The sequence below is a fragment of the Anneissia japonica genome, unplaced genomic scaffold, assembly GCF_011630105.1.
Source record: "Anneissia japonica isolate Jap-2015-1 unplaced genomic scaffold, ASM1163010v1 scaffold522_len1101056_cov227, whole genome shotgun sequence".
In the NCBI taxonomy this organism is placed as follows: domain Eukaryota; kingdom Metazoa; phylum Echinodermata; class Crinoidea; order Comatulida; family Comatulidae; genus Anneissia; species Anneissia japonica.
In genome coordinates, this window is record NW_022756123.1 from 422,132 (window position 1) to 433,015 (window position 10,884).

The 10,884-nt window shown below is 36.1% G+C and overlaps 2 protein-coding genes across 2 annotated transcripts in view; one reads left to right on the top strand and one right to left on the bottom strand.

Annotated features, from left to right (window-relative positions):
• Positions 1–5,996, top strand: part of LOC117124043 (phosphoenolpyruvate carboxykinase, cytosolic [GTP]-like) — a gene marked incomplete in the record, with an annotated part of 11,860 nt that extends 5,864 nt beyond the window's left edge. Inside the window, 4 exon segments of the mRNA XM_033270165.1 lie at positions 316–654; positions 1,080–1,281; positions 1,531–1,626; positions 2,859–5,996. Of these exon segments, the coding sequence (XP_033126056.1) occupies positions 316–654; positions 1,080–1,281; positions 1,531–1,626; positions 2,859–3,313 (1,092 nt within the window).
• A 171-nt stretch (positions 5,997–6,167) lies between these two features.
• On the bottom strand, positions 6,168–10,873 carry LOC117124045 (proteasome assembly chaperone 2-like). Its single transcript, XM_033270169.1, has 7 exons — positions 10,735–10,873; positions 9,903–10,074; positions 9,512–9,570; positions 9,090–9,208; positions 8,509–8,706; positions 7,708–7,828; positions 6,168–7,520 (listed from the first exon to the last, which is right to left on the bottom strand). Exons 1-7 carry the CDS (start codon positions 10,792–10,794, stop codon positions 7,437–7,439), a joined length of 813 nt encoding a protein of 270 aa, XP_033126060.1. The 5' UTR covers positions 10,795–10,873; the 3' UTR covers positions 6,168–7,436.
• Between the last annotated feature and the right edge of the window lie 11 nt (positions 10,874–10,884).

Genomic DNA, 10,884 nt, shown 5'->3' on the forward strand with positions numbered 1-10,884 from the left:
TTCTTAGGAATGTCTAAATTCAGTTAAACTAGCAATTCCGTATTATATTTATAAATCTTTATAACATTATACAAAAATTAGATTTTTCTTAAAAATTGAAATTTTGCCGGGAATGGGGCTTTAATTGTGGTGATGATAATGATGGTGATAATGATCAATGTAATAATAATTAGTATTTTATATAAAAAAAATACAAATAGTAATAATTAAATAATAATTAAAAAAATGATAATACAAATATTAATGGAAAATAATAGTAAAAAGTTTGTTTACTTTATTATTTATTAACCATCAAATGTTTCCTACACCTGATAGATATTAGGTATCACAAACCCAGAAGGACAAAAGAAGTACATTGCAGCTGCATTTCCCAGTGCTTGCGGCAAAACCAACTTGGCTATGATGAACCCATCCCTTCCAGGCTGGAAGGTGGAGTGTGTTGGTGACGATATCGCCTGGATGAAGTTCGACAGTGAGGGCAGACTTCGTGCAATCAATCCGGAGGCAGGTTTCTTTGGTGTGGCTCCAGGAACTTCAATGAAGACGAACCCTAATGCGATGTTTACGATCCAGAAGAACACAATATTCACAAATGTTGCAGAAACCTCTGATGGTGGATTCTGGTGGGAGGGACTAGAGGATGAGACCCCTAAGGTAAGCTTGAAGTGAGGGTACCATGTTTTAATTCTGTAATCCATATTATATGGTAAATTTAATGCAATGCTACAACATTAAAAAACATGAAACCTTGAAACACGTAATGAAATATAGTAGGTGGTTATTGAACAAATTAATGACATTATTATTTGAATTAACCATTCTCTTTCAAAATCCATGATATCCATTGTCAAGATACATTGACATTTGACATGAGCAAACCAATAAATTGATAAAAGCAGTAAAATCATGCAAACAAAATGACAACAACTTTCCCTATGTTCAACTCTCAAACTAGAAATAAACACCCTCACTTATGGCAAGACTCTTCACAAGTCTATTGTTGTTAGAAGAGGAAATATACATACAATTTTAATTGAATTATAAAATGTATGCTAACAACTGGTTGTGATCACTTACAGGGACTTACCTTCACATCCTGGCTTGATCATAAAAGTTGGCATAAGGACATGCTAACTGATACGGGAAAGAATATCCTAGCTGCCCATCCGAACTCCAGATTCTGTACCCCGGCACGCCAATGCCCTACCATGGACCCAGCCTGGGAAAGTCCAGAGGGAGTGCCCATTGATGCTATTGTGTTTGGCGGACGTAGACCCGAAGGTAAGGAGCTTTAAAGATGGAATTTGTACATTTTTGGGGTTATCATTTCTTAAAAGTTGAATTAAATTAATTAGTCTGTGAATGACTTAATAATTAACTATTTTCTACAAGCCTTTGGTTTGATCATTATTCACTATGTTTTGTTCCTGAAAATAAACCATTGTATTTTATTATAATTCTGACAATTTGTTACATGTTTCAAATTAATGTATGCTGTAGTTATTATATTAAGTGATTTATTTCCATCAGGTGTTCCACTTGTATATGAATCCTTTGATTGGAAGCATGGTGTGTTTGTTGGTGCTGCCATGCGGTCAGAATCAACCGCTGCAGCTGAGCATGTCGGTAAGTACTACCTCCTTAGCTACATTATTATTTAATTTATACAAAACATATTCATGAGACCCGCTCATAGTATTAATAAGAATAGTGGATATTTTTATAGCGCCCCTCTGGTATCAGGAAAACCTGACTCTCATGGCGCTCAACACATGGACATACAGTAGAACCTCGTTTTTACGGAGCCCAGTTATACGAACCCTCGGTTTTACGTACGCCTCGTATCAACGATGAGGTCATCAAAAAACCTGAAAATATTCAAAACAAACGGCTCTTTTCAGAGCAACCATAAGTAAAAAGACTATAACAATAAACAAACCATAATGCAACATATTTTCATTGAACAGCAACGTTGATTGAGTCTAATACCGGGTTGTTGTAATCTAAAACCATGTGAACTGAGTGAATAACTACCGATGATGCTCAAAATAATTGCTTTCCTCCTTAGCTTCGTGTGGCAAACCATGGAAAATCTCGTCTGGTCAAATTTTTTTACACGAAGCTGGGTAGACATAGTTTCGTACACGAACGCTAATTGGTTGGCTCGCCCAGTGCATTGCACATGGTTGCTGTCTCACGTACATGAACGCTAATTGGTTGGCTCACAGCGCACATGGTTTTAGTTTGTCTGAACAGGCCCAGACAATGAGCGTTACGTACATATTAGGTCAAAGGTTACCAAAAATTTAACCCAACCTCTATTTTACGAATCCCCCGATTTACGTATGCCCTCCGGTCCCTACTGTACGTAAAATTGAGGTTCTACTGTATCTCATTCAGTAACTTCTGCAGCCCTAAGGGTCTCTGTGTCTTAGCTAATGTTTAGTAATGTTTAAATATTTTGATTCTGCCAAGTATCATGATAGATGTAGAAGCACTATTGTCCCTTCAACATTGGTTATGTAAGCTTTGTTCAAATTGATTGCACTGTAACATTTTACTGCAACACATAACAAGGGCAAACTCATTGAGAACATGGTGCAGGTACTGCCATTAAATCCTGATTAAAGATAGCCATGTGGGAATATTTTCAATAATTGCTCTTCTTGAATTAATGGCTACCAGTACTAATTACACCTTGTGATTTCATTTAAATTTTATTCACAATTCTGAATAAATTAACTACTTAAATATTGCTTACTACAAAATTTAAGTACATCTAGAAACCTTGAATACCCATATCAATACTCCAATTAAAGACACCACTATATTAAATTTTTAAAACATATTTTTTGCAGGTAAAGTAATAATGCATGACCCATTTGCAATGAGACCATTCTTTGGCTACAATTTTGGAGACTATCTATCCCACTGGTTGGGCATGGAAAAGCATGAGGGCGCCAAACTTCCAAAAATATTCCACGTCAATTGGTTCCGCAAGAGTTCAGAAGGAAAGTTCTTGTGGCCTGGGTTTGGAGAAAATGCGCGAGTGCTTGATTGGATCTGTCGTCGAGTTGATGGGGAACCGACCGGTAAGAAGACCCCGATCGGCCTTATTCCTACAGAAGGCAGTCTAAATTTGGACAATCTTGAGCCAGTAGATATGGATGCAATTTTCAACTTGCCCAAGGAATTCTGGGAAAAGGAAGTAGATGCAATTAGGAAGTACTTTGATGAACAGGTGAATAGGGACTTACCTGAGGAGATTGCCAACCAATTAAATGCATTAGAAGAAAGAGTCAAGAATATGTAAATCAATAACATAATTCACCATGTAAAAGATATGTTTGATTACATTAATCACAGATAATTCATATTATCATTTAATTGTTATATATAATAATTATTTTGTTCAAATTTTTATTAATATAATTCCATTACAGTATATCATAATAATACTTTTCTTCTGTTCAGTTCAGTATATAATCATCAGTGTAACAGTTTTGTCTCGCTACAGCTCAAATTCTTCAGATATGCGATGATCATTTCTAATCTAGCTGATATCTAGACTAAAATATTGTATACTGATTTCAGCAGAAGAAACTTATTACGGTATATTGATCACGAACAGATGAATATTGTTTATACATTCATATTATTAGTATTATTATTATTTATTGATTATTATTGTTATTATTGTATTGTGCAGCAGAATTTAATAATGATAAAACCCTTGAGAATCTTGTTAATGTTTGTTGTTTGTCTAGTCAAAATTGAATAATGACGATCATCGAATTTATCCAAAGTGCACTTTGTGGGTATAGTTTGTTGATCCCATAACTGCACTGCTTAATGTATTATAAAAAATAACTACCGTCTACAATTTGCCATATTGGCATGGTACCAGTTGCAGGTCTAGTAGGAGGCTTGTCACTACACCCTTAGGCTGTTTTGACTTATTAAAAACATTCCAGAACCTGGAGCCTGCGTAAAACATTGGATTTTGGAAATGTGGACCAGTACACCACTAGTCTCTCTGGTATAAAATCAGTGATGGTACAGTATCCCCCATTAGGGAACACAGCTTTCAAAAAAGTGTTTGCAGTCTGAGGGTGCCATTTCTGGGCATTTTAAGTTGCCTATTTTAAACATTGAGCTGAGGTGTGGACCTTAGGGACAGTGGCAGCACCAGGGGGGAGGGGCAGGGGGATTAGGTCAAGCCCTCCGCCGGACAGGGCTCGTCGGGCAGTCAGACCATAAAACATAAAAATAGGCTCACACCAAGCCAACTCATGTCTGTCACAGTCTGAGGGTGCCATTTTCGGCCATCTAGAGGTTGATATTCTTTTTAAAAAAATCTCATTTGGGAGGGGGAGGGCCCCCCCTCTCAACCCCTTCCCCAGCTCGAGCCTACAAGCTCAAATCCCCCTGTCGGACAACTTAGCTTCCCAACAAAAATATATCCTAGAGCCACCACTGCTTGGGGCCCCTCTGTCGGGGAGCTAAAACTCCTTGTTGTGGATTCTCTGGTGCCACCACTGCATAAAATCATGGACTTCAGTGCTGGTTATTGGCACCACTAGTAGAGAAGCAATCTGTAAAGGCCACAAATTAAATTACTTCTGTATTTAAAATTTTAAACTATGAATAAAAAAAATGAAATAAGATTTGTATATCACATGTATTGATTTCACAAATATAATGCCTAAAGTACTTGTAGATTTTAAGTACAGGTAGTTGAATAATTTTGTTATGTGATGCTCACATACTTCAAAATTAGCATCGTAGCTGTAAGACCAGAAGTTTAATAATGTAATGTAATGTAGTGGGATTTGGTATAATACTGTATTGTCTGATTATATTGTTTTGTTATGATCATTCCAATTCATTTTTTTTCTTTTATACACATAAACCTAAATATTTTGTAAACATTAAATACATAATTATGAAAGGTAGAAAGTAAAATTATGAGTGATTAATAATTTATTGTTGCAATAATAGCATATAATTTTGATTTAGTTTATCTTTATATCAGTGTATGTGTAGGTTTGATATGGCATATTATCAACATCTAATAAGACATTGTTTAGTCTGTAAGATAAATAATGTAGTATGCCTACACTCCAATCATATCTGGAAAAATACAAATGTTATATATTTTAATGACATTTCACCTTTACATAGTTGTGCTTGTTTGACTAATCAAGTAATCTTGTACCCAAAATTCTCTTTAGTTTAATGAATGACAGCCACTTGTTTGTGGCAAATATACGAAGCTGTATACCTCCACAGCTCACCCCCCACTTTTACTTCCCACTTTTAATTCAGAAGCTCCATTGTCACCCCTTTACTGTTATCAATGTATTACAAATAGTGCCAGATCATTAACTTGTGACCATAAACTCTTCCAGGATTTACCTCCCTTTCACTATAATACACACCTTTAGTCATAACATAATAAAGTCTGCTCTTCCACTGATAAGTATTACCAGACAGTAATCCCATATCAGGTAAGGTTAGTAAGGAAGGGGTATGAGTTTATGTTGGGTAACATTAGTAAAGGGGCATGAGTTGGGTTTCTTTATTATTTTTGTCTTGTTAAACTGATTTTACAGCATAGAGCATGGAGGAATAAGTGCAGAGGTGGATTATTTATTTTTCTATTTAAATGCATTATAATGAATTACAGATGACATTTAACCTTAGAATCCTAATAATAAACATTATATTGTGTCTAACATGTGTTAGCCTTGGAAAATTGAATTTGTATTATACTTGTTTTTGCAAACCCTACCTAAAAGAAAAGAGTTCTTAAATTTGGTTTGTTGGTATCGGATAGCAGCCTTTTTGTATTTGAAATAGTTGTGCAGTTTTTGAGCAATTTTTAGCAAAGTTGAGACTTAAATCAGAAGGTCATCATAAAGCTAGGGTTAAATATCATGTTATGTACTGTGTACAGTTTCTGATTAAATAAAATGATGATAAAATTCAACAAATATACTGTATTGCTATTTATTTTTATTGTCTAGCCAATAAAATACAATATGGTATCAATCAAACTTAATTGTCATTAAATAAGACCAAATAAAAAAATTATTGTGTTGGCCATGCCCGACTGACTTAAATTTTATAAAATTCAGGGTCGGCATTTTATTTATTTATTTATATTTTTTTATTACAAGGAACAATATTTTTTTTCCATGAGCTAATAAGGCTGGACTAGGCTAGGGGGCCAAGGCCTAGCCTATTTTGGTGCATGGTACTCTATGCGAATCCAAAACTGTTGTATTATTTGTGTATTTTCTATTTTTTTTTAGCGGAAACACATTTTTGGTTTAAAAAAAAAAAGTTTTCCTACCGACCTACTGATTTTTTGGATTTTCACAAAACATGGCCAACACACAAATTTATTTTTTTGGCCTAAGCAGGAACAGGAAACCCTGCATGTTTTGTGCATAATCTCATAATTTTCGGTTTTTCTACTGTATAATAGCACACCACATCTATCTAGGCACAGGTAATTATTACCCTATGCCATTTAACAATGTGTAACCACCACCGTTCCCTCGGGGTAGTTTTGCATCATTCAAAGTATCAACAGTACATACTCCTGATGGAGAGAGAAATGTAGATTAAGTGTCTTGCCCATGTACAAAAAAAAGTAACAAGCATCGGGCTTGACCTCATGCAGTGGCGTATCTTCCCCCTCCATCACCCCCCCCCCCCACCGTTATAAGACTCCTAGATACGCACTGACCTCATGATGATATATCAGTGGAAAAGCCCTAAGCCTTAACCATGTTCCACACATGACATTACATTTTAATCATGGCATCACAATTGGAGAATGTTAAGTTCCAGACTTTTGGCATTTTCATACTTAATGTAAAACTCAATAATTATGAGTGGGACTGCTACATTAACAAAATGCCAATCAGTTCTGTTTTAGTGCTTTCATGTCAATCAACTCATAGGCCTTAAGGCTTCCAAACATACCAGCTGGCATGAGAAGGAGAATGAACATTGAAGTAAATCTGTTAGAATTGTGGTCTACTTTAGTCTCTTGGCTTAAGTGCACAACATTCATCTTGGTGCAACTCTCACCATCAATTGGATTTTTTCATTCATTGGCCTGAGCAGATAGCCAGTTACAAAGAGCACCGCGCAGTGGATAGGGCCGCTAGACTTTTGCTATAGCAGCAGTAGACAACAGATACGATCTTGCTAATTACTGTATATGTAAACATTAAAATAGTTTTTTAAGAATTAGACTTGTTTTTAATAAACATTTCATGTTTTTTCCGTTTTAAAATATTTGTGCTTGTTAGTAATTTAGTTTTATCGTTGATTTAATCCATGATAGCAACTACTTAGAGCGAAATGCTAGGCCTCTGAAAGTCTCCCAATGGTGTATACAGTTTTTCTGCAGTTAGTGCTTAGTATAATTCAGGGTTTACTGCACTTCCAAATAATAATGTCCATGAGCTTGGTATCTTAAAGGTACATCCGGATGGTTCTGTCTGTAAGAAAAAGAACAATATTAAATCAAAAATGCATTTAATGATAACGCTACAGCTTTCAATGTTCTGATAATTACCAATTTGCAATGAAAACAATGATGTAGAAGATTCAATTGACAGGAACCTACCACTTATTGATTCAATCCCTATTAAAATAAAAGAAAGAAATCTTAATGACTAGACATACCCTTTTCTCTGTAAATTTCAGCCAATCGTTGAGATAGTTTGCAAGCTGCACTGCATGGGGGATGTTGTCTCCTTCGGAACAGAAGATAAGTAAAACAGCAAGGGGTATATCCTCCTTACAACTAGTCAATGATAAAAAAAAAAAAACAAACACAATCAGTTTGAATGAATATGTAATGTTTAAAAGATCATTCTCTGGTCATTTTCTGTCTTTTCCATACAGTAGTTTAAGTAATAATAATAATAATTAGTATGTACTTCATTCACAAAGCCTCTAAGCGCTTCACATTACTACCCCGGTCATTGGATCAAACACATATGGAACACATACTAACATATGGAGCACATGCTACACATACAAGTAAGAGATTGGCACACGTGCAGGATTTAACAAAAGATAAATTTTTATGTCACCAGAATTGCCTTAACATACATATATTCAGCAGTTACTGAATCTACTTTTATAAGAATATTATTAGCAATACAGAGAGAGGATGTGTACAATCCCCCTTCTCTACTGACCAGGGGTGGATTTAAGGGGGGGGGGGCCGGCCCGCCCCCCCCCCTTTTTGGGGGTTAAAAAAAGGAAAAAGAAAAAAATGATAGCCCACAACGCCTCAAATGTTATTTTCGAGCGTCTAGAACACAAAAATTTCGGACCCCCTAGGTCATCGTTGTCTCCATTGGCCCAAATTTCGGCCCCCCCCCCCATTTTTGGAATCTTTGGATCCGCCCCTGCTGACTTTGACAATAGGTAGCGGTACCACTTTACAGACAAATTTACATGTGTTATCAAACTTACCACTCTTCAAAGAACTTTCTTGCAATACCTCCACCAGGTAAGTAAATGCCTCTTGCCTCCTCTGGTATGGATGCATTGTCTGGCTCAGGTGACCACACATATTCCCTCCTCTCAAGTGGTGTCCACTGCAAGTTGCATGTGTTTGGTGCATTTGGCATCTTCTTTAGTAACGGTGTAACAAGGTACCTCAATGGTGATCTGTGTGAGTAAAATTTAGTTAATTATTTCACTTATCATGTGAGATTGCACTAGGCATTCACAGTGTGGTTGCTTCCCCTGCCTCATCAATTCTGAACATCCATCAACCATTTCATCAGGGAATACTACTTTGAAAAAACATTTATACAGTCTGAGAGTGCAATTTCTATGCATCTAGACTTGCATATTCACTTCTTGCTTCTTCTATCGTGGAGCTGATCTGGGTGTGAACCCTGTTGGAGAACTTGGATGCCACTTCAGGGAATCTCTGGTGCCACAAGTGCATTCACACTAGGTCACAATACACAGGTATTGGTTGCCTATGTCAATTGAATAAATACACACTAATACCAGTGGTATAAGAACTTGGGCTTCCAACTTACCCTGTTATCTGTGAGTCTAGTCTTTCATAGGCAAAACTGCTTGTTAACAGGATGACCTGTCTAAAGGTACTCTGTTGGATCCAGTCGAGTAACTTCTTTCTAAATTGACTGTGTTTACCCTGTTTACAGCAATAATGATAAAAAAGAAGTAGTTTATTTTTCCTGATTGTTCTTCTGTTGAGTATATAAATTATAATGTTTTTGTGCCCGTTAGTGGAGAAGGTAACTACTTATTGCTGTTTTATTATCACCTTGGGGAAAGCGCTGTGAGACTCTGGTAAAAAGCCCTATATAAATGCTAAAATATTATTATGATTATTAAAGCAAAAAAAAAAATTATTTCATTAGATTATTTGGTAATCATCACAAGCAAGTACATTTTACAGACTTTATAAAAAATTAACAAATTTATGTTGAAATACCTTTACAAGCAATGCACGTAGTTGGACAACCAGTAACTTCTTCTCGTCGCATTTGTATACTATAGAACAATTTAAAAAAAAAAACAGAAGTTTTAACTCAAGAATATGAAAATACTTAAAAATTCTTTTGAATTTGGTTTCTATTACTATTAAACTATTATCAATTTCTTTTTATAAATTCACATTCAATAAAAATTTCATGGTGAATAGATTCTTGCACAACCATAGCTGGTAGCCGAAGAACCCTGGTATACTGAACATAGCACAACTCAAAATATTACCCAGGGAATGGTGTCTAAATTATAGAAGGTAAATGCTTATATCTGAATAAGAAGGATTTTAGGGGCATTAAAACTTAAAGCAAAGTTGCACCTTTAAAAACTTTCCTTACCCTCTGCAGATGTACACAACTTCCCTTCCACAAGGCCAGAAGTACTGAATGGATCATTACCACACATTGGTAACATACTTGAATCATACAGATATCCAACTTGTTGCATCTTCAAAGTAGAGATGAGCAGATCTGTTGCGAGTTGTCCCACATTGCCTACAGATATGCATGGCTGTAACAACATTTGTGGAGAGAAGTGGAAGTAATCACTATTAACAGGTTTCCCCAACAAAATCTGCTGCCCTTTGGGGAGCGTGTGCAGGTCTAGAGAGGCTGACAAGAAACGCATGGAAACGCATGGAAATGAGTCCGAGGGGTGCGCTCTAAAGCTCAGACAGAAAAGGCTTGACTTTATTGATGTTATTGATTGTTTTAGGTTTTCATACTCTTCTTACTAGTTAGCCTCCCTAGGACTTGAGAGTCTTTCATAATATTATAATATAGGCCTAGGCCTAATTTTCTTCCCCTCCATGGTCACAGCAGTCTTCTTAATCTTATTATCTTGTTAATATTATACAACACTACCTCATCATGGGCTTACTTAGCCTTTTTAGGCCTCATCCTACTCAAGCTAGCAAAAAGTATGTTTGTGAACTGAAGGCTTAGCGTCATCAACTAAAAATAAGTCTGGCCTAGGCCTACCTAGCCCAGTCAGTCCCTTCTAAATAGGCAAATGCTTAACTAGGCCTAGGCCTAGGCCAAGTGTGTGAGTGTGTGGCCCACCAAAAGCGTACAACAGTGTTACTTACATGCTAGACCTAGGCATTGAAAATAATATATTTATTAGGGCCTATGGCCTAATCTAGCGATTATGTGAATTGCTCATACGTACACATATTAATGTGAAATCAGACCACTTTGTAGTATCGCAGTTATTCAATGGAACAAACATCGTAAAATAATGATTCAAAACAGTATCAATCACAGCAATGACCGCGCTTCACGTTACGAAGGAAACCATTAACTCTTTGGTAAAAGCATA

Bases quoted from the DNA above. Each gene is read 5' to 3' on its own strand.
- LOC117124045 (XM_033270169.1), bottom strand. From the start codon at position 10,794: ATGTTTGTTCCATTGAATAACTGCGATACTACAAAGTGGTCTGATTTC. The intron at 10,075-10,734 runs GTACGTATGAGC...ATGTTGTTACAG, and splicing joins CTGATTTCACATTAATATGT to CCATGCATATCTGTAGGCAA. The intron at 7,521-7,707 runs GTATGTCTAGTC...TTTTTCTTACAG, and splicing joins TGAAATTTACAGAGAAAAGG to ACAGAACCATCCGGATGTAC.